General features: G+C 40.1%; 1 protein-coding gene and 1 long non-coding RNA gene across 7 annotated transcripts; one reads left to right on the top strand and one right to left on the bottom strand.

The window, feature by feature from the left end:
• Nucleotides 1-273: 273 nt before the first annotated feature.
• Nucleotides 274-3,257, bottom strand: LOC122021752. Of its 6 annotated transcripts, XR_006122634.1 has the most exons (5): nucleotides 2,757-3,257; nucleotides 2,120-2,186; nucleotides 1,252-2,043; nucleotides 491-527; nucleotides 285-336 (listed from the first exon to the last, which is right to left on the bottom strand). It is a non-coding gene; the product is annotated as an uncharacterized LOC122021752 (long non-coding RNA). The 6 variants fall into 6 exon arrangements; XR_006122632.1 differs by lacking the exon at nucleotides 491-527 and having other exon boundaries at nucleotides 274-336; XR_006122631.1 differs by having other exon boundaries at nucleotides 298-336; nucleotides 491-2,043.
• A 10,216-nt stretch (nucleotides 3,258-13,473) lies between these two features.
• LOC122020117 (adhesive plaque matrix protein-like) lies at nucleotides 13,474-21,495 on the top strand. The gene is made up of 5 exons (XM_042577880.1): nucleotides 13,474-13,607; nucleotides 13,814-14,328; nucleotides 19,960-20,076; nucleotides 20,170-20,600; nucleotides 21,067-21,495. Exons 2-5 carry the CDS (start codon nucleotides 13,816-13,818, stop codon nucleotides 21,287-21,289), a joined length of 1,284 nt encoding a protein of 427 aa, XP_042433814.1. The 5' UTR covers nucleotides 13,474-13,607; nucleotides 13,814-13,815; the 3' UTR covers nucleotides 21,290-21,495.
• The last annotated feature ends 2,492 nt before the right edge of the window (nucleotides 21,496-23,987 follow it).

Below are 23,987 nucleotides of genomic sequence, written 5' to 3'. Positions count from 1 at the left end.
TGAGATAAAAAATAAAAAAAATTAATACACAATTTTCTAATATTATAAATCATTCAAAATACTAAATTTCAAAATAAAATTTAATATACAAATTTTTAACATTCAAAAATAATATCTATAACATTCTGAAAAAATTTCATAAGCAACCAACAAAATTTCATAAGCAACCAACAAAATGATAACACTATTAAAACAAAGGTAGAACAATATAACACGAGATTTTCTACTTAGATGTCGGTGAAGAGCATGGATTGCAGCTCCTAGTGCTCCTTAATTTGTTAAAGTCTTTCCATTTTTTTAGCTTGTCGGCATTCTTCCCAATACTCTTGAGGACACCTATTCGAATAAAGATATATATTACAAATTAGAAACTAAACAGTAAGCGTGATTCTAATTGCACTGCATAAATGTTACATAACCATAAAAACCATTTGATATAGTCATCTAACAGAAGTGCAAAAAACGTTATCTATGTAACATAAATGGTAACCTCTTGAAACAATAGTAGGAATGGCTACAGTAATTACCTGAAACAACATAAATCGTTAGTTTTGAAGGCAGAGTAGAGAGATGTCATGCAACTTTTAGAAATCAATGCAACATAATCTTAAAGAATAACATTATAGCAGGATAAAGATGCTAAAAAGAGCAGTAGATTGAAACTAAAAAAACCACCAGAGTCTTTAATATGTACAAAACACCTTTTAGCTTCATGTTGAATACAAAGTGAACATAATCGAGTGAATCGAGATGCAAATATTGCAAATGTAAGTTAGAAAAAAAATTAAGAAATGATAAAGTAACTGTAATTTAATCTAACTTACGATTTAATTCTAGATTTAGAGAAGTAAGAAGTGTAAGCTTTTCTAGATCACCATGTATAGAAACTGAAATATTAATAGGGTCATTACTTGTCAACACATGATGTTCCTAAGAGGAAGAAATGGACTTTAGAAATAAGACCAAAGAACAAATACATTAACTGCAAGCATAGAATATGCGTGGGTGATTACATCAAAGGTAGACTATAAACATTTTTAATTAAGAAAATGAGGAAGGAAATGAATGGAGGAAATGAATGAGATTTTCTACTTAGATGTCGATGAAGAGGCAGCACTGCAGATATTGCAATACAACAAAAAGTAAATTCTTTTTTCTCAAACTAGTAAAGGAAAATAAAAGGACTAATGATCTAAAGTGTGAAGGTCTAATATGAGATTTAATGTTCACAGATTGTAACAATAACTTCACCTTGCTTGGTAGCTGAGGAGGGAAAGGAGTATATGGTTTCTTCTCCTTAGCCTTTACTTTCCTTTGAACATTCTTCCTTGATAGTGATCTTCAAAATTATATTAATTGTCAAGATGCATGCTATAAAACTATTCAAACAATCACTTAGATAAAGTATACTGATATAATTTCAAGCATTCTCCTTTTCCTCATTCATTAGATCCTTTGACATCTCTTACCATTGATTGAAATTCTTTCCAGGTAAGGATGATGCGGTGAACGAGATAAATGATGTTTAGGAAATGCCAATGACCTTCAACTGTGCATATACCAAGTGAAAACAAAAGGCCAACACAATCTATAGCAATGGAAGGGTTTAATGGTTGGGTTTTATTTACTTACTATATTGTTCTCAGGCTCCCTCAAGTAGAATCCTTGGGCAAATAAAGGGAAGATGTTGCAACCTAATAGAATGTAGACCATCAATGCATGCATCCCTAGCCATTCCATGACCAAGGTTGGCTTCCTGTAGCCATAGATGTCAACCAGCACATAAACCCCAGTGAACATGACCCCAGCAATCCCAGCAGTGATGCAGGTATAACTTGGTGTGTATAAAGCCTTGTTCATATGCATGCCTACACCAAGGATTACCAACTCCAATTGGTTGGGAATATCTGAGCAACAAAAAAATCAAATCGACATAATAGGAAGAAAGACAATGTCGTGGGTACCATAGAAGTCTAATGAAAAAGCTAATGCTAATAGACAAAAGGAAGCAATCATCCATTGCACAATCCTCTCCTTGTGATCCTGTAGTTTCCTCAACAGTGTGACGGATGCAAACAACACTAGTGACAAATTAAAGATCCAAGTTCCTGTACTTTACCTTAAAGTGTATGATGACGTGCCCGAATTGCAATCTAATCAAGCAGGTAACAATTGCCATCATAGAACTGCAACGCCAACTAGTTTACATTTAGCTTCACACACATGGTAAATATCACAGAGATACATATGTAACTTGTTAATTTTTGGAGGTATTTTAGAGATTTGGGGATATTAATCTAACAATATGTATTTACTGTTTGGTTGTTTGGTAGTTCCCACTTGCTCATAGACTTGACTCATTTCATGAATGGTTATGTTATTTGTGGCATTGTTATTTTGTTATTGCCATTAAGATGTTAAATAGGTCAAGTATAATATATACTTGTTTAAAGGAGACAATAAATTTTATAGTGTAGTTTGGGGATTTTAATTGATTAGAGTAAAAGTAATTCATTGCGGTTGAAGATAAAAGAAAACTTCAGTCATTAATTTGGAAATTACTTGGCTTAGAGGGCAATAGAGGGATAAGGGTCATATGATCAACTCCAAATAGTTGAGATGGTCATCACTATGCTGATGGAAATCATTGAAAATCAACGATAATATGAACAAAGGAGTTGAAAAAACTAGCAATAATAAGAACAGATTGATCAATGCAACAGTTGTAAATGTAAAAATTAGGGCTGGTTGCTTACCTTCGAAGCCCTAAGGCAACCTCACGCCGGCAATCGGATGGCTCTAGCTTGATCCCACGGCACCAGAACAAAAATTAGGGCACGGCTATACCTCAGACGCCGGCGACGATCCAGGGGAAATCGGAGCACAGGGAACCTACGCACTCCCTCGATCGATCAACGGCGTTGTCGATCTATCCTCAAGCCAAGGTGATGATGGCTTTGCGAAGGAAGGGAGAGCTCGGCAGTGTCGGCGTCGCGTGAGAGAGGAGAGGGAGGACTCGGCGACGGAAAAACCTAGGGCTCGGGTGGAAAGAGTTGAGAAGAAGAAGAGATCAGGATGATCCGGGCTTCGATCTCTAGCAAGCTCCGTCGACATGCTACCAGTCGACGTCGACGATCATCGGAGGTAGAACTCTGTTGCCCGTCGCCTTAGTGTTGTCCGCGAGAAAGAACAGAAAGAACAGAGGAAGAAGGGAAGAAAGGAAAAGGTTCGGGAGAGGTGAGGAACTCGGGTCGGGATCGGCGTTAGGGAGAAATAATAAGAAAAGGAATATAAATAATTAAACATTTCCTCATTTAAACGGGTATTCTAAACAGGTCTTATCCGTACCCGTAATTTTATCCCCTCAAAACACGTCGCATGACTCCGAAAAATTCTCAGAAAATTTCTAAAAATTCTGAAAAAAATTCTATAAGACTATTAATTAAATAACCCTATTTAATTAATTTTCCGATATCTCACAGATGAGCTCGACGTCGACAAGATCGGGAGAGGGGAAACTAGGGCACGGGAGAGGGGAAAGGGTGGCGGTGCGACTGCAATAGGAAACTAGGGCACGGGGAGAGGGGAAAGGGCAGCAGTGATTGGGAGTAACCGGCAGCACCCTCGACGGCTGGCGATGGCTGTGTCTTCGGGAATGTGAGGGCAGCGCCGGTTGCGTCGGAGGTCAACAATGAAGAGGAGATCGCAGAGACGGTGAGATCGGCAGGAGAAGAGGAGGAATGGGGAAAAAAATGAGATTGTTTAGATTTATATATGTAGGTTATTAAATAAATAAACTCCCACTTTATTGGTACTCGAAATAGACTTTCTCTAAGTTTAATCAATTTACCCTATTAAATGTGTCATACCGACTCCGTTTATATTCTAAAAAATTTCTAAAAATTTTCAAAAAATTCTACCTCCCAAGGAAGCGCCGAAAAGTCGATGCGCTAACACTTTAAAGGCAAAGCAGCGAGAGCGACGAGGAGCGTCTTTCGCGGAGGAGTCGTGAAGGAGGAGTCGGAGATAGGTTTTTGTTCGTTGAAGAGTCACAGAGAAGTGGGTTTTAGGTTTTTTTTCATGAAGTTAAAAAAATTATTATGTTTTTAGAATTCAACAACATTCAATAGACAACAGTTTAATAAAACTGTTGTATATTATCACATAAGCAACACTAAAAGACAATAGTTTTTTAAAACTGTTGTCTTTGACACACATTAGACAACAGTTTTTTGAAAACTGTTGTTATTTAAAAAATATTATTGTGAACAACAACAGTTTTCAATAAAACTGTTGTTAAATGGAAAAAAGACAATAATTTCTTGAAAAACTGTTGTCTATTAGGTGTGGTTAAATCCAAAATTTCTTGTAGTGTACAGCAGAGTAGAGGGATTTGAGTTCTGGGATTTTGGTTGTGGAATGCTATAGATTAAGGTTTTGCTTTCTTTGTTTTGTCTATGAATTATGCTTGAACTTGCTCAGATTTTCAGATCTGATAGATAGATTGTACTTAATTCTTGTTTGCATTTCTTACTTTAGTTCTTGTTTGAGTTTTCTTTCAAATCCCATTTCTAATGGTCTCACTTGCAATCCTGAACTTGTGGAACTTTTGCAAACTGAATCTTGATTGTCTACTTAATTAGTTTGCAATATTGTTTTGTTTTAGAATTAGACGTTTAGATTACAACAAGGTTACTTAGTTTTCAATTCAAGAATTTAAATGAACCTTATGTGGAGATTGTGATGAAGTTTAATCTGAGTTATTGACTGTTTACCTATGTTCGATATTATTTCGTTTGAGCTTTTGATGTCTAATTGTTGAACTAGACTGTGATAATGAATTGGATGCAAATTTGGTTTCTAAAAGTAGTTGAGTTTGAGTTCAATTACTATTGTAATTGTAGTTGAAGAAATTGATTTATTGACATACACACACATTCAATTGGAACTACTTCTAAAATTCACACACTCACTAGTTATTCTTGGAGAAAAATACGACTTGAGACTCCTTACTACACGTGTTTTCTTTAGTTAATTGAGTTCCAAACTTTATTAATTTGGAGCGCCTCGTGACATGTGAAAAAGGCTGACACGTGGACCCCCAACTGTTTGAGAGGGGCTAATTTTGGAAATTGACTTTCTAGAATTTAAAATTGCTTCTTTTGAAATTGATTCTAAATTTTTCCTGCTTGAAGGGGACAGGACAACATTTGCAAAGCTCACATCAAATTGTCACTGTTGGTTTCAGATGCTGGTTGCTGGAAAAAGTTTAAAATAAATAGGGTAGTCAGTTTTCAGAACTAGAATACAATTCCAGAATCAGAAACATGGAAAAGAATAAGAAAAGAAGAAAAGAAGCTGGAGAATTTAATGTGGTTAGAAGAGTGCCTTAATGATATGTTGCATTGTCCGAGGCGGCCAACATTTTAAGTGTGGGGGAGGGAACTCTTCTTCATAAGTTGAGTTAAGATTATTTGAGCTTTCAAGTGATGAAATTGAAGAGTTAAAGCAGAATTGAAGTAAAATTTTTTTTTGGCAAATCAAAAAGAGAGTATCAAGAGTAAAGATAGAGTATCAAAATTTTTGGATAGTCATCAAATTGAAGGAGAGGTTAGCTTGATACTTTGATTTGGTAACGATAAATGGTATTTATCTCTTTTCACATCAAAATGGTCAACTCATCAAGTATATTCCTCCAATACTCTCATTCTCTAATTTTCTTCATTAATGCCTTTTCTTTTGCTACTACATTCATTTTAAATTGCTCTTGTAGCTTTCAATTCTTGTTGAGGTTTCAATTCTTTCATCCGGTTTGCAAATTCACAAAATCCTTGCTCTTTTCTTTGGATGGTGAGGTTACCAGTTGGATGCGAGTTTTGAGGGAGGTTTCCAAGAGCTGTGATCATTCTCTGGTAATAGTTGGAGGTTAGAGATTTGTTGTTGAATGCTTGATGGGAGGTTCTGATTGCATTTCTGTTTTTACAGCAGAGTAGAGGGATTTGAGTTCCGGGATTTTGGTTGTGGAATGCTATAGATTAGGGTTTTGCTTTCTTTGTTTTTGTCTATGAATTATGCCTGAACTTGCTCAGATTTTCAGATCTGATAAATAGATTGTACTTAATTCTTGTTTGCATTTCTTACTTTAGTTCTTGTTTGAGTTTTCTTTCAAATCCCATTTCTAATGGTCTCACTTGCAATCCTGAACTTGTGGAACTTTTGCAAACTGAATCTTGATTGTCTACTTAATTAGTTTGCAATATTGTTTTGTTTTAGAATTAGACGTTTAGATTACAACAAGGTTGCTTAGTTTTCAATTCAAGAATTTAAATGAACCTTATGTGGAGATTGTGATGAAGTTTAATCTGAGTTATTGACTGTTTACCTCTGTTCGATATTATTTCGTTTGAGCTTTTGATGTCTAACTGTTGAACTAGATTGTGATAATGAATTGGATGCAAATTCGGTTTCTAAAAGTAGTTGAGTTTGAGTTCAATTACTACTGTAATTGTAGTTGAAGAAATTGATTCATTGACATACACACACAGTCAATTGGAACTACTTCAAGAATTCACACACTCACTAGTTATCCTTGGAGAAAAATATGACTTGGGACTCATTACTACACGTGTTTTCTTTAGTTAATTTAGTTCCAATCTTTATTAATTTGGAGCGTCTCGTGACATGTGAAAAAGGCTGACACCAGTAAGCCCCTCCATCCGATCAATATGAGTCATTAAAAATACCTGCTCGATCGGTTGTGCTATGACAATTGGCGATAATGAGCTGGCTAATTTGGCCAGCTCATTGGCTGCCTGGTTATCCGACCGGGGGATCTTTTGTATGACGACTTCTGAAAAGTTGAACTTTAATTTTTCGAAGGCTTCGGCGTAGAGCTTGAGTCGCGTGTTACTTATCTCGAATGTCCCAGTCAACTATTGAGGGACCGATTGAGAGTCCAAGTGGATGAAGACCATGAGGGATCCGACATGCCAGGCGGCTTGCAGCCCGGCTATGAGCGCCTCGTACTCGGCTTCATTATTCGTGGCTTTGTAATTCAGCCAAACAGACAACCGCATCCGCTCCTCTTGGGGCGAGATGAGCAATATGTCGACCCCGCTGCCCGACCGAGTGGATGAGACATCCACATATATCCTCCAAACGACTTCCGACTCAGGATTTTGCATCTCAGTAATAAAATCCGTCAAGGATTGTGCTTTGATGGACGTCCGGGGCTGATATTGGATGTCGAACTCGCTGAGTTCCATTGTCCATTTGATAAGCCGACCGGACGCCTCTGGATTGAGGAGAAATCTACCCAAGGGACTATTGGTCATTACGATGATGGAGTGAGCGAGAAAGTACAGGCGAAGCCTTCGAGCGGCCAGTACCAATGCATAAGCCAACTTCTCGAGATCGGTGTAGCGAGACTCAGTATCTTTCAATATATGAGTCAAGAAATACACTGGCTGCTCCTCGCCATTCTGCCTAACCAGTGCTGAGCCGACCGCTTGCTTGGTCGAGGATAGATAAATTCAGAGTGGGTTGCCGACAATTGACTTAGCTAGTACAGACAATGAGTTGAGGTATTCCTTAAGCTCTTCGAACACTCAGTCGCACCCCTGGTCCCATTGAAACTTGGTGGCTTGACGTAATATTTTGAAGAATGGTAAACTCTGATCGGATGATTTGGAGATGAACCGGGGCAGTGCTATTATTCGACCGGTGAGACACTGGGCTTCCTTCAAATTTCTTGGTGGCGGCATGTCTTGTAGCGCTTTTATTTTGCTAGGATTTACCTCAATGCCCCGCTCGGTGATGATGTAGCATAGGAATCACCCACTCTTCGTGTCGAACAGACACTTGTTAGGATTCAGTTTGATTCCGTATGTCCTGAGTGTCTGGCAGATCTCCTTGATATCTGCACATAGATCAGCTGCTCGGAGGGTTTTGATTAATATATCGTCGACGTATACCTCCATGTTAAGGCCGATTTGTCGTCTGAACACCTTATTCATCAGCCTTTGATAAGTAGCCCCGGTGTTCTTCAATCCAAATGACATGATATTGTAACAGTACGTTCCGTCGACCATAATGAAACTGACCTTTTCCTAATCTTCCCGGGCGAGTTGCACTTGGTGGTACTCTTGATATGCGTCCAGCATGCATATCAGCTCGCACCCAGTGGTGGAGTCGACCATCTGATCAATCCGAGGTAGTGGGTAGAAGTCCTTCGGGCATGCTTTGTTGAGGTCTCGGAAGTCGATGCAGACTTGCCACTTGTTGCCCGATTTTGAGACCAACACGACATTTGCGAGCCAACTTGGGAATTGAACTTCCTGTATGTGGCCAGCCTCCAGCAGATTCTCTATCTCTGCTCGGATGATAAGATTTTGTTCGGCGCTGAAGTCTCTCTTTTTCTGCTTTCTAGGTCGAGTGTCCGATCGGACGTGCAACTCATGCTGCGTGACGCTCGGGGAGATCCCGGGAAGCTCGTGCATCAACCACGCGAACACATCGTGGTTTTGCTGGAGACACGTGATCAGCTCCGCCTTCTACTCTGCCTCCAGATCAGACGCTATGAAGGTTGTTGTCTCCGCTCGACAGGGATGGACTTGCACTTCCTCTCTCTCCTCATAAACTAGTAGGCGGGTTTTCAGTGATGACGCTTACCTCTAGCCTGGGAGCCTTCCGAGCGGATCTAGTCTCTATCTTGACCATCTCTACATAGCAACGCCGAGCGGCTAGCTGGTTACCTTTGACTTCTCCAACTCGGTCGTCTACCGAGAACTTGATCTTTTGGTAGTAGGTTGAAACTACCGCTCGGAATTCATTGAGGGCCGGTTGGCCCAAGATGATGTTATAGGCTGAGGGGGCGTCTACCACAATGAAGTTTGTGGTTCTAGTCCTCCTGAGTGGCTCCTCTCCGAACAATATGACCAACTTAGTTTGGCTGATCGGCTGCACCTCGTTGCCAGTGAACCCATATAGTGGGGTCGTTATCGTCAGTAGCTCACCTCGGTCGATCTGGAGCCGATCGAAAGCCTTCTTGAAGATTACGTTTACCAAGCTCCCTGTGTCAACAAAAACTCGATGGATAGTATAGTTAGCGATTACCGCTCGGATGATGAGGGTGTCATCGTGAGGGACTTCCACTCCCTTGAGGTCCTGGGGTCCAAAGCTGATCTCAGACCCACTTGTCTTTTCTTGGTGGCAGCCTACTACATGTATCTCCAGTCGGCGAGCGTATGACTTCCTGGCTCGGTTAAAGTCACCGCTGGTCGGCCCACCGGCGATGATGTTTATTTCCCCCTGAGCGGTATTACTTTTGTTTTCCTCCTCCTGAGCGGATGACCTGTTCTGCTCGCGAGAGGTTAGGGGATGATCGACACTTTCCCTCTGCTGATGATGGTGTCTTTGCCCGGGTGATCTTCTTGCATCCTCTTGTCGTCCGACCGATTGATGCTCATGTCGTCGATTGGGTGAGGGAGATCGGCGATGATAGCCCCTTGGGGCTGGTCTGGTGATTGGCGTCAGACTGCGACAATCGCGTGTGTTGTGCGACGTCAACTGGTGGAAGGAGCAAAACATGAGTATCCATACCTTGCCTTTTGATGCCTTTGGCCGGTCGAAAGCCAGATGCTGCACGGCATGCACCCTCGTTTCCTGGTGACGTCGGCCTTCGGCTCTTGGCCCTTTCGGTGGTTGGTGGCCGCTCGGCGATCGCCGTTCGGTCGACACCGAGGGTTCGGCTGGTGCCTTCTTCCTTCTTGCCGCCTGGGCCTCCGCCACATTTATATACTCATTAGCCTTTTTGAGCATGTGGTCGTAGTCGCGGGACGACTTCCTGATGAGCGACAGGAAGAAGTCTCCCTTGACGAGCCCCTAGGTGAAGGCATTCATCATGGTCTCAGATGAGACCGAGAGGATATTCATAACTACCTGGTTGAATCGCTGGATGTACACCTGGAGAGCTTCTCTCGGTCCTTGCTTCAAAGAAAATAAACTGACGCTCGTTTTTTGGAAGCGCCTACTGCTCGCGAAGTGGTGTAGGAAGGCTGTTCAGAAATCCTTGAAGCTCCGTATTGATCCGTTCAGCAGCCTTCTGAACCAGCGTTGCGCTGAGCCGGAGAGTGTGGTGAGGAAGACCCGTCACTTCACCCTATCTGTGTATTGGTAAAGTGTAGTTGCATTATCGAACTTGCCCAAATGATCATCCAGATTGGTTGATCTGTTGTACTCTCCGATCGTCAACGGAGCATAGTGCCTCGGCAACGGGTCCCGCAATATTACTTCGGAGAATTGGCAATTGATCCGCTCGGGGGATGCGTCATCTCGCGACACTTTGCCTTTCCGGGCATCCCGAACGGGCGCTTCGTTTGAAGAAGAACCCCGCTCTTGATTCGCCTGCGCGATTTCCGAGGACATCTGGAATAGAGCCCGATGGAATGGTATCGGCGCGGGGGTGCTTCTCCTTGCGTGTCGGTCGACCCTCTATTTTGTCCCCAAATAGAGAGTTGCTCCAACCGGTCCTCCTACGCCGCTCGGCCTCTTGACGCTGACGTGGCCTGTTGCGCCAGCCGATCAACCAGCGCCTTCTGCTGTTGCTGCTAGACTATTTTGGTCGCTCGAGCTTGCACGAGCATATCAAGCTCCTCTTGAGTTAGCGTCACGGTGTGAAGTCGTCCAGCTTCTTCTATCTTCTCGGCTCGGATGCAGGTGCCTTCCCACAGACGACGCCAAATTTGATCATGTCCAAGAGTCGAGGCAATGGATGCTTGGGGGGCGTGTCGCTCCTGTTGACCATTGGTGGACTCCTAGCTGGAGGATCCTGCAATCACAGCAGTGTGAGTGCTGAGACAGGGAGGGGTTCCTCGGCGATGGCTCTCTGATGCTCAAGTCAGTCTCCAGCAATGTGTAAGCAAAGAAGCAGAGAAGCAGAGTAACAATGTAGCTACAGTAGAAATTATGCATATCTCCGTCGAAGCTTGAGACCCTTTATATAGAGCTCCGAGGGCATGCATGTACGCTCTCCAAGGCATGCATGTTTCTCAAATCTTTCCCTGAAAAGATATGTCAGGAAAGCGTCTCTGACACCATACCTCAATGACCCGAGCATATCTTTGACATAATAGTGGAAGCTTCCATCGTACGATCCTCTGCATGGCCATGCCACCAACTATGCTGTCTGTCAGTGGCACGAGTTTCCACAAGGATATCGGTTGATCCTTCTTTTATCTGTTAGTGGGTCGAGTGGGATGGCCATTCAGCCAACCCTCAGCTGCCCGGGTGGTTTGACCCTTGGGCTGAGCGGAGTGGCCGCTCGGCCCTCCTTCCACTATCCTAGTTCTGTTGTTGTGCTGAGCTATATCTGAGTGTGACTGCTCGGCTGCGATCCCATTTCACTGGTTCCGAGGTTCGATGTAAGTCCGAGCGAGTCGGTCACTCGGCCTATGCCTCGCCGACACATGGTTTTCTGAGCGTCGGAAGCTCGGTATACGATCGAGCTGTGGTAACATTGGGTTGATATCGGCTTGGCTATCCTTCACCCCGGTCAGACAACCCACTTGTCCGACCAGCCAGCGATGCAGGGGCGTTGACCGCCTAGACTTTGACTTCCATCGTGGCAACGACCCTCTGAGGGGTGGGCCCTTATCACCAGATCAATGTTAGTAAATAAATTTTTTATCAATATACTAAATTGATAAAAAAATAAAATGAACAAATAAGTAAGTATTATTAAACTCAATAATCAACCAAATAAATTTAAAATGTAAAACTATCAATTTAAAATAAGCATAAGCTTAAGGTCATAAATAAAATCAAGTCAAGCTTAAAATTTTTTTCAATGGTTTGGCTTATTTTAGACTCGTTGGATTTGATTGGTTATTTTATCAGATAAATTTGAATACCATAAAATTTGACTTGGCTAATTTATAGCCTTATAGGGCTAACCCTAGATTTTGAAGGGTCCGATGTAAAAAATAAATAAATAAATAAATCCTTTGTATTTATATAAAAATAATAATAAAATTGATACTATAAAATAATTTTATTAACAGAATAAGGATTTTATCATAATAAAAAGAGATCAAATAAACTAATTGAGTAATCTAAAATCATTTTTCATTTAATCATGCATCAAGCTAAATCAACATAGATCAAATAAGAAAACTCCACCTAAATTGAAGCCTCGAAGGGTCTAAGCGTGTGTGTAGTGTCAGTGGACATCAATGGTGACGCAACGATGCAACGACAACGACGTTAAAAATCACAATGTGGGAACTAGGAAGGTGGTTGTTGGTGGTTGTCAAAGTGGGCGAAAGCGAAGAGTTTGAACACTTTTACAAAAAAAAAAAATCTACAATCATTCTAGATTTTATAATTAGATATTTTTAAATTTAATTTTTTATTTAATAAATACTAATATTATTTTTACTAATATAAGTGAGGTCCTACCTAAGGTGGGGCCCTGTGTGCCGGCCCCACCATGACCACCCTAGGGTCGGTCATACTTATCGAGGTGGGCGGTATAGCATATATGAAACTGTAGTTGCTTTACATATGTAGTAACTACAGTTTTATAATTTCAATAACGTATAGCTGACATATTAAAAAATATTCACATTATAATATTTATGATTTTGTCATTGCTATAATTCATATTAAATCATGTTCACTTACCATTCACATTGTAATAACTATGAAATTGTAACTGCTGTACATGTTATAACAATTATAGTTTAGTAACTATTATAATATAGATTTGACCTACTTATTTAATATTCACGATGTACTTAGTACTTACTAGCTATGAAATTGTAATTGTTACAATGTATCTCCAGTTTTAAATTTAGACAAAAATATAAACGAAATATAACAATAAAAATAATGTAGTAAAAAATAGTTGGATAATTGTACCTTGATAGTATTAAGGTTAAATTGTCACCTCATTCAAGATGACCCTTCATTATTTAGAAGGGAGATAAATCATAGATAATTTTATCTAATAATAATAGCGTATGTAAAAAAGGATTAAGATAATCAACGAGATATATTATATACCCTTTGGAAATCGACCAGACCTTTTGATAGAAATATTCTGATATGAACCAAATGCTGATGCATATGAGGGCAAGGGATAGTTGTACCTGAGTTTCTGGGAGATGAGACATCCATTTATTAAACAAAAAAAATTGGGACGTCTTGTTTATGAGATCAGATCTTTTGTTCCAAAATTTTCATGTCTCCATGGTTCTTCATCGATCGAACGGTTATGATGTCCTCGTGACGTGCACTATATTTTTGAGATATGATCTTATCTGTTTGATCGACAAGGGGATACGAGGATATGGAAATCTTCGAAAAGATGATCTGATTTGTTTGTTTATTTAGAAGAAAATTTGACACATTTTGATTTTTTTTCTCGTTTGTTTTTTTAATACGCTTAAAAATTTAACCCTAGTGGGCCGCTCAAGCTCTTTGGGCTTCGACACCAATCAGCCAACTCTCGTTAACCTCTCGGTTCCTGCGACCCATCCCCTCTTGGCCACTTTGAATCCTCTTCCTGCAGCGGCGGTGCGGCTGAGGCGATCAAATTAGTAGCAGAAGTAAGCAATCTACTCTCTGCACTACCTTCAGCGATTTCGGTCGTTTGATTTTATTCAGGAGTTTTTTTTTTCTGTCATTCCTATGATTAGGGTTTTTGAATTTTATTCTTCTTCACTTACATTCACCGATTTGGATTCGGGGAAGAATGACCCTCTTTTAGAATGTGATTTTTGATTTTGTTTATTGACGATCTTGGGATCCATAGCGATGGCGAGGACGAAGAGGACGAAGAGGTCAAAGAAGAAGCCGGAGGCCACCTCCTCGGCTCCTCCACTGGCTTCGAAAAGTCTGAATAGGGCGAGGAAGAGGGCGAGGAAGAAGGTGAAGAAGTTGGGAGAAGGTGAGGATTCGGCTCTGCCTCCACAGCCAGAATCTGAGGCTAATTGTACTGATGCTACACCAGCTGTGACGCCGGGAGAAAATCCCGCTGATACTAACACTGGTACTGATGGTGCACCGGAGGATAACAAGCAGCAGCCTGCTGAGAAGAGTTCAGGGTTCATCTTCATGTGTAACTCCAGGACGAAGCCTGAGTGCTATCGGTACCGCGTGTTTGGATTGCCCCCGGGCAAGAAGGAGAGTGTGGAAAAGATAAAACCCGGGACCAAGCTCTTTCTTTATGATTTTGACTTGAAGGTTCTTTATGGTGTGTACCAGGCGGACTCTCAAGGAGCCTTGGACCTGGAACCCGATGCATTTGGAGGGAGATTTACAGCTCAGGTAACTCAAGTGCTGGATATTTCTTTTGTTATATATATGAAGGTGGTGATTGAGGTCTTATATGCCAGATAAATGTCAATCGCTTGAATGTTATCTTCTAGTTAGAAGATTGACATGCAAGTAACTCATTCAGATCTGTGTAGGCCTTCCACATGGTACCGGGAGTGCAATGAATATGACAAACTAAGTAGAGACCATAATTTTCCTTCGTTCTAGACTTACCATCCATGACATGTTGATCTATAGGGTGTTAAAGTCTCAAAACAAGTTTGTTCCGCTTCCTCAATGATATATGCTGGTTTACTTCCATCCTTCTCTTTTTCATCTTCATCCTTTGAAAATCGGCTTTATCTCATGGTATCTATAACTGACAAATTTTATATTGCACTTCGCCACATTTTAAAAGACGGTTTCAAATGGTCGGCCCATTGTGTAACACATAGTGATATGCATGGCATATGTGACCGACATCAGAAAAATATTAAAATAATAGTTAAATTGATATAACCATAAAAATGAAGAACATATACACCATATACACCCAATAAAGTATATTAGTCAATGAAAGTCATATACACCCAATAAAGTATATTAGTCAATGAAAGCAAGTTCATAATTGTTAATTGAGATAAAAAGAATTCATACACTTTATTGAAGAGCGAACCATATTTATATACAAACTATGAATCTATATTAGGAAATTATAATTAGGTATAATTAGGCTAATTGACAATTTGCCTAATTGACCGATATATTACCTAGATAATATGATAACTAATATATATACTTCCCCTCAAGTTGGAGTATAGATACTAATCATACCCAACTTATTAGAAATATAATTGACTTGAAGTCCATTTAAAGCTTTTGTGAAGATGATCCCGAGTTATTCCTTAGTCTTCACATATCTTGTAGAAATCAAACTTTGTTGAATTTTTTTACGAACAAAATGACAATCATTTTCAATGTGCTTAGTTCGCTCGGATTCAGTGTAATATGAAGAGCAACTTGGTTATCACACCACAGTTTTGCTAGTACTTAAATTTTAAGTCCTACTCTAGTCAAGAGTTGATATATCCACATTATCTCACACACAGATTATGCTATAGCCCTATATTACTCTGCACTGGATTGTGACAGAACGTTCTACTTCTTACTCTTCCATGAGACTAAATTTTCTCCAACAAAGATACAAAATCTTAAAGTAGATTTTTTATCCATTTTGAAACCTGCCCAATCTTCATCCGAAAAACATTCAATATGATCGTGCCCATGGTTTTTATATAATACCCTGTCCGGGTGCTCCCTTCAAGGAACACAAAATTTGTTCTAACGCCTAATGATGAATAGTTGGAGATGACATGAACCGACTGACAACACTAAACACCAGCTGCATATGCAATATCTGACGAGTTATGGTAAGGTAATTCAATTTTCCACCAACCTTCAATATCTCTCAGGATGTCCAAATAGTTCCCCATCTCCTATGAGGTTCATGCTGTGAATACAAAGCTTTGCACCCAATTTCCTTGTCTCAGTTAGCAAGTTGAGGACATATTTTCTCTGCGATAAAAATATACCTTTTTTATTCTTGGTAATCTCAACACCTAAGAAATACTTTAGCACCTCTAAGTCTTTCATATGAAATTGAGTATGAAAGATTTAAGAGATGAGATTCTCGTAGTATCACTTCCATCTGCTTCTTGTAGAACACAGAATGGTCAGATTTGTTTTTTATCCTACCAAATTTTTTAATAGTCTGACTAAATTTTTCAAACAAAGCACAAGGACTCTATTTCAAGCTTTTCGGAGACTCCTTGAGTAGCAAAACCATGGGTTGCTCCATATATACCTCTTCTTGAAGATCACCATGAATAAAAGTATTCTTGATATTAAGTTGATGCAAAGGCCAATTATGAGTAGTGGCTATTGAAATAAACAATCGAACATATGACAACTTTGCAACCGGAGAAAAGTATCAAAATAATCCACACTATAAGTCTGAGTACAGCCGTTAGCAACAAGATGAGTTTTTAATTCGGCAATGACTTTAACTGTGAATATCCATTTGCATCCAATAGCTCGTTTCCCTGAAGGTAGAGCGACCAAGTCCCAAGTGTCATTGTCATCTAAAGCATTTATCTCCTCTATCATCTCATCTTTCCAACCAGGATGAGATATGGCCTCACGGACAATTTTAGCAATAGAGATAAAGTCAAGTGGAAGATGACAAGTCATTATAAGAAACAAAAGTAGGATAAGTACACTAGTGTTTACCTTTGCGTAATGCAATAAGAAAATCATCGCTCGAGATTGGATCTAATGACGAAGTAGTAATAGGTGCAGAACATGAATCAAGACGTTGATGCCTGGAGTAGACTTGAATAATAGGAGGCATGACAGGAACCGATTTTGGGATTGGTGCAGAGGATGTGATAGAATACATCAACAAATCATCATCCTCCCGAGTCATAATAGGTGTAGTATTTTTTGTACGGAGAATGCGACTAAATACATCTTGTAGAGAGGACACCTCAGAATCAGAGAGAACTTGTGACTTAGCTGAATCAAATTCAAGAGATAGTGAGGAAGCTCATGATTACCATTGGCTCTCGTGGCATTGTTAAACCTTCACATTAGGGCTAAAGGACAACAACATATTAAGCTCTTCATATGTCTTCTTGAATGCCATAAAATAGTTGATCAGAGGCTGATCTTGTTTTTCCACGAGATAAAATGCTTTGCAAATCTTATACATGTGGGAGAGATTCCCTTTTCTAGAGTACAGAAATTTCAAGTAATCCATTAATTCTTTAACAGGTTCATAGTGATTTGATAAAACCAATTACTTTACTATCAATACAATTTCAAATCTAAAGGAACAAGCGAGCATCCTCTCTAAGCCATGTTTGCTTCGACTCATCTTGAGAAGGGTCATTAGCCAAATGACCATCTTTGCCAATACTTCGTAGGTAAAGATGAATAGTTTTACTCCGATCCAAATAGTTTGAACCATTTATAGTCCGTGACTTTAGACATCACATGCACCATATCCGTTACAATAGAAAGCTTATTTTCAGCCATAAGGTTTGTCCCAAAAGAAGTCAAATAAGAGACAAAGGGAGGAATAATTTTTTGTTTCTATCGAGAAAAAGACCAAGATGCAGCAGCTGCTTGAAGAGGAGAGCAGCAGCAGCTGCTTTTCTCTCTGCCGTGTTAAGGTTGGAGGCGACGGTGTGAGGCAGCCGCAAAGGAAGACTTCGAAAAGCGAGCGAGCGAGAGGCGGAAAGCGAGAGATTGCTGGAAACTGTTGAGGAAATTATTAAGGATTGGAATGCTGAGCTACAAGAGTGCACTACAAAATTCCAAAGGCAGGCTACATCAATAGCTGAATGGGATATGAGGATCAACGACAGCTTGAATTAATTGAAACACATCGAGGTTGACAAAGCTCCGGAGAGCATTGAAAGCGAGAGGTGAACAGTGACAGAAGACATAGGTGCTGCCCACGTCGAGGTAGCGATCAAAGGATCTACCTTGAGGATCAAGCTTCGTGCATTCCAAGCAGAGATGCAGAGGAAGGAAGAGCAGCAACTGGACAAAGGATGCCAAAGCGTGGTTGGAGGCAGGGAGAGGTGTGGCCATGGGGCCGCGAGATCGTCGGATCAGTTCGCTTAGAGAGCCATAGTGCGTGAGTTACCTTTTAGGGTTTCCCTCTCTTCGTTGTGTTTTGTATTCCCCCTCCTTGTCGATGGATCCAATGGATCCCGATGCTAGGAGTCAGGCGATGTTGTGCGTAGACAGGGTGTAGCACACCAACCCCTGTACGCAGAGGATGCGGCAGCGGAGAGAAGAGAACGAGAGGGTAGTAACGATGGTAATTTCAAATCCTAACACTCTGATACCATGTTAATTGAGATAAAAAGAGATCAAAAGGATTTATACATTTTATTGAAGAGAACCATATTTATATACAGACTAGGAATCTATATTAGGAAACTATAATTAGGTATAATTAGGCTAATTGACAATTTGCCTAATTGACCGATATATATATACATATACACACACACACACACATACGCCGTTGATACCCTGCACAATATGCATGGGCAACGCGTGTGGGCGCCTCCAATGATCGGAGGCATCTCTCCTTGTGAGAGACGCCCATGCGCGTCGTGCAGGGTAACACGGCGATTAACAAGTTATCTGTATATGCAGCAGATTCATGATTTAACTATGTAATAAAAACACATAGTACAATAAAGCAGATAAGTACACAAATAGAATAATATATACTCAATCAACCAAGTTATAAATAAACATATAAAATCCAAGGATGTAAAGCAAGAACAAGTTAAAAAAATGATTAAAAAAATAAGATAATCCCTTGTCGCGAGGAGGAAAAGTTCACTTCCTAGCAGTAGAAGAAGAGAAATCTGCGAACACTGCCTGAACCCAAATCTACAAAGAATTCCCCCAGGTCCGCCTAAGCCTGTTGATCATTCTACCTGGATCACTCTTTAAAAAAGCCACGTAAAGGGGTTTGCATATTAAGTATGTGATGTGGTTTCCTGTCAAAATCTTCAAAGCCGCCTAGGCTGCTTTTATGAACTGTGAACCTCAACATACAATTGGATCTCAACAATTCCAGCAAAGAGTAATGATTTGTCTAGTGAAACTTTAGATTATTCAGTTATCTTCATTTTTGTGGCTTTGAAATTAGAGGTGGGCAGGGATCAGGTTTAGTTTAAGAAAAACTTGGCCCTACCAGGTTGGATATGGGTTACTGTAAAAGGTTAGATCCGAAATTTGAAACTCTTGAATGTCAAAATAATCCAAACTGAAAAATTCAATTTGATCCAGGTTTCAGGTTATTCAGGGTTTTCATTTTTTTTTTGTTGTATTTTTTGTATTTTCTTTTGTATATGTTGAAAAATTCAATTTTAACTATTGCATGCATGCATGATAAATTTGTGCAATCAAGTTTCAACATTGAATAAGGAGAAATCTCTCAGGGCCAGCTCTTTTGTCAGGTTGCTTAAGGCCCAACAAGGCCCTTTACTGCAGTAAGTGTATGAACATTGCTTATTTGGACCCTGACTACATCACATATATTTCAATTATTGGGAATCACCAACATGGATCTTATCCTAACATTGAGTACTTTGTAAGACATAACTGAAGGAATAGACAATTTTTTTAGATCTTAGTTATTGTGTTCAGTAGACTTTTTGTATTCCTTTGTTATTATGTACAAATGGTAGAGCCAATGCTGCTACATTCCCCGTTGTTTTTCATGATTTAATGAATCAAAGTGTTATTGTGGCCTTATCCAAGTGTTCCAGTTCATATTTTGGTTCAATACTATTTTTTGCAATATGTATTTTAGTGTTTCGTGATTTTGTTTTGTTTTGTTTTGTGCTTTGGAACAATCATAATCTCCTAAAAGTGAAGCTTTGGAATTCCAGATTTTATGTGAAATTCAATATTGATACTGACATGAGTAGCACCTTGTAGTTGTCATAAGCTTTGTTTGTGATAAATTTGGAGAGTTGTTTTTTTTCATGTTCACAAGAGGTTAATTATTGAACTTGCGTTTGTTGATTTATACTATTTTTCAATTTTTAGGTGAAATTCAAGATTGATAGGGACTGCTTACCTCTTCCTGAAGCTACATTCAAACATGCCATTCAAGAGAACTATTTCTCCAAGGGCAAGTTTAGCCCAGAGCTTAATCCCAAGCAGGTTTCTGACAAGTTTCCTGTCTTGTATCTTTCTCAATGACACGGCCTAAGTACTTGATGATAACTTTGATGTCCTCTCTCAACTATAATGCAGGTACATGAATTGTTGTCATTATTCCGTTCTGTTCCTTCTCCACTTCCGCAGACACCTGCTTCTCAATATGTTCACAGACAGCGCTCCCCAACTCATCATTTACCTCCTCCGGAGCCTTACATGCCAAGCTACATGGCACATCCTACATCTCCTGAGCTGCGATACATTTCTCAAGTTTCTCCTGTCGGTGATCCTTATGCAAATGCTCCAGTAATTCCACAGAACCCTCAGCATCTCCCACTATCAACTAGGCCGACCTCTTTTCCATATTATAGGGCACTTCCCCCTAATCCATATTATCCTGCACCTCCAGTCAATGTATATTACCCGCCACCTCCAACTGAACCACGCTATCTGGGACATCAATCTCAGCCTCCATATCATGTTGCTGTGCCACTTTACTATCCAGAAAATGCTATTCCAAATGCACGGTAGGCAATTTAGAAACTGTATCCATGACGGTAAATGTGTATTACGGTTTCCAAATTTCCTGCCTCTCAACTGTGCTTTTAAGTTTTTCTTTGGAAACATTAACAATTGCGGCATTGCATTTTAACATCATACTTAAGAAATTGGTCAATAAATTCTTGAATTATAACATGTATGATCATGTCTGTATCCATTCACAACATGTAAATGGATCCCATGCAGTTCTTAAGCTGTTCTCTAATTAAGTTTATTGCCTTTCTCTTGCCACACTTTTGAACTTTTAGCTGCACCTGGCTGTTTAGAGTCTTGTCGAATGCTTCTTGGTCTGTTTTAGCAATTTGGCTATACTTTGTTTCTCTTTCTCATCATGGCATAGAAGTTTATCAGAGTTCGCACTTGGTATCAACATTTATTGTGTAATTTTCCAGTATTTGATATCAGCTTCACTTATTTTTTGTTTTGCATCAGAATTCGTTACAGGTTAGTACCCGAGATAATTCCAGATGATCGCCCTTCTACAAGAGAGGGAGAACTTGCTCCCCAGGCTGTTCACGGCAGTGAGCCCTACAACCCTGACCACGCTACCATTCCAGCAATACAGCAGCCTGGTCGCGAGTTTCCTACCGCACAAGGATCAGCCACTTTCCCTTCACTTTATTCATATGCAAGCGCTATACCTTGGCATCAGTGACTTTATCCTCGACTAATGCTTTCTATCGGATTCGCTTTCGTACGAAGCACTTGAATCCCGTTTTGTGTCTCCTTTGGAACAAACCAAGTGTACTAAACTAGTGAAATTAGTGATGTTTTTAGAACTACTCTAGTCGTAAGCAAATGTGACTTTATTACGATTTCTCCTGTGTTTTTTGCAAATAATCTTTACCCATGTCTCTACTACTTTTAAGTTTGTTTTTTGTTTTCCTTCTGGCTACAAGATGTTTCAGTTTGCCATGTTATTTCTGGTAGATGCTACTATGATTTAGCGTATCGATTCGATTATATAAATATCTGTAGTGAATTTCTTGCTTCACTCCGTTCAACTAAATTTACTTGCACCCTTTTTATGGTGCTCTTCGCAAGGGCTATTTATACTAAGATAAGTTGAGATGCTACATTTCAGCATGCCTAACTTGTCTCATCAGTCGCGATCCAAACCTTGTCTCGTCCTTTTGGCTCAACTAACTTGACTCGTTTGATCCGTCCAACGGAGACAAATAATGTCTACAGCATAGTTTTCCTTCACCATCGTCGATTCTTCTCATCCGTGCCATTTTCGAAAATAAGATTCAAAGAGTATTTAATTTGATAATATATAAACTTATAAAATGTTAATAACACTTAAAATATAGTTTGATGATATATATAATAAAATTTTGTCACTTCTCTGCATTCATTATTGTAAAAAATATATTTCTTTACCATTTGATCTTATTCATTATGAAAAATAATTTTAAGAAAAAATGAATGGGCGTTCATCATTTATGTTTTCATCAAATGAGTATCCTATTTTTTTTTAAAGTCAAATAAACGTTTTTCTACACCCTTTTAAAGTGCTCCGTTCAAACTACCTTTTCATTATTTGATCATTTCATCATGTAGAAGATATCATCTAATTTCTACCATAGTAATCTTATATTATTTTGATTTTCTGAATAATAACCTAATTAAAATAATATTTCAACTAGTAAATCAAATGATGGAGACTCCGTGACATTTTTTATATTTTAAATTAATATAATCTAATCATGACTGGGTGTATAGAAGCTAGCATGTAGCTTTTATAATGTGTAGCAGTTAGTGACTGACTTCTACAATAGTATTGAATTTAGGAGTATTTACGGGATAAGAGCCGCTCATTTGACTTTTTTTTTTTAGAAAAGGGGAGCTAATATGATGTTTTTGTTAATTTAGGGCGTCCTCTTAGTTTTTATCTGAATATTTATGTGTGCCCTTATTTTGGTGGGGTTGATTATATGTATGCTTCTAGGCTATTGAATTGTATCTTTTATATATCATTATTTATATCTAAATAAAATTTATTTTGTTTTATTATTGCTAATCAAATTTTCTTTGGTCTTCCTCATTATCGTCTAATCTGTATGATTTTGTCCGAAAGTCAGAGAGACGGATGCTGGATATGGCGCTCTTGCTGACCTCCGGTGGACTTCACTCTCGCTTGCAACACAAGCAGCGTTAGTGCCGAGCCAGGGAACGAGTCCCCGGCGATGACCCTTCGACGCTCAAGTCAATCTCCGGCGAAGCAAGAACTGTAGCGTAACAGTAGAAATCGCAAGAGAGGCATACCTCGGCTGATGCCTGGACCTTCCTTTATATAGAGCTTCTGTAGCATGTGTGCACGCTTCTTAAAGCAGACAAACTTTCCCTGAAAAAATATGTCAGTAAAGTGTCCCTGACACAGTACCTTAATGAGTCGAGCATATCTTTGAAGTGACAGTATAAGCTTCATTCGTACGATCCTCTATCTGACCATGGCGCCTGTCAGCGACACTAGTTCCCAAAAAGATGTCGAAGGATATCTCGCTGTGTCTGTTATTTGGCCGAACGGAATGGCCGCTCAGTCAGAATTTTGATATCCTTGCGTTATCTGCTGCCACGCCGAGCAGGATAACCGCTCGGCTGAAAGTCCACTATTGCGCCGAGCGGGGGAGTCGCTCGGCGGAAAGTCCACTGTCCGTGTCGTCCGCCGTCGGGTTGAGCGGGGTAGTTGCTTGGCCTAAAGCCCCCCGTCCACATGCTCGACGAGTATCTCATTGTCTGCGTGCCCAGCTGATGTCAAGCCTGCTGTTAGGCTGAGCGGGGGAGCCGCTCGACTCGGCTTTTACGCGTCCCTTGAGTGTCGGTTTTGATTACTCCCTGTACTCGAGATGATGGGTCGGTGCTCAACCCCCGATCTGCGTATAACTCGCCCGATCGGCCAACAACATCCACCCGTTGACCATCTTGACTTTGACCTCCACGCGACAGCATAGTGGGGCCCCGCCTAATCACCACATCGCAGGCCTTCCCTTCAAGTCTAGTCAAAGGAGGCCATAGTCCGACTGACTGGACCATTGTGTGAGCAGATTCCCTCACGCTCGGCATTCGTCGCTGTATGGGCTTTAAACGAGATGTGGCATTTCTCGCCTATCGACCTGTTGAAGTTTGTTGAACGTGCATAAGTGCACTCCTTCTATCTGATCGGCCTGACGGAGGTTTGCACTTGTTAAAAATTTTTCATGGAATGCCTCGGGCGAGCACGAGCTGCATTAACTACTGACCCGTGGTAGCATGCCATGTGTCACGCTCGCCGAAAATGCACACCTGACATGACAGACATTGATTGCGACATTTGACAATTTAAATTCGGCGACCGGATCTTGACCTAGGTT

This window comes from Zingiber officinale, chromosome 9A (assembly GCF_018446385.1).
Source record: "Zingiber officinale cultivar Zhangliang chromosome 9A, Zo_v1.1, whole genome shotgun sequence".
Classification (NCBI taxonomy): Eukaryota; Viridiplantae; Streptophyta; class Magnoliopsida; order Zingiberales; family Zingiberaceae; genus Zingiber; species Zingiber officinale.
Note: the sequence above shows the minus strand (reverse complement) of the source record. Positions and strands in the feature narration are given on the sequence as shown.

Coding starts and splice junctions, on each gene's coding strand:
- LOC122020117 (XM_042577880.1), top strand. CDS start 13,816: ATGGCGAGGACGAAGAGGACGAAGAGGTCAAAGAAGAAGCCGGAGGCC. Junction 14,329..19,959: donor GAGGGAGATTTACAGCTCAG/GTAACTCAAGTG, acceptor TTCAATTTTTAG/GTGAAATTCAAGATTGATAG. Junction 20,077..20,169: donor CAGAGCTTAATCCCAAGCAG/GTTTCTGACAAG, acceptor ACTATAATGCAG/GTACATGAATTGTTGTCATT.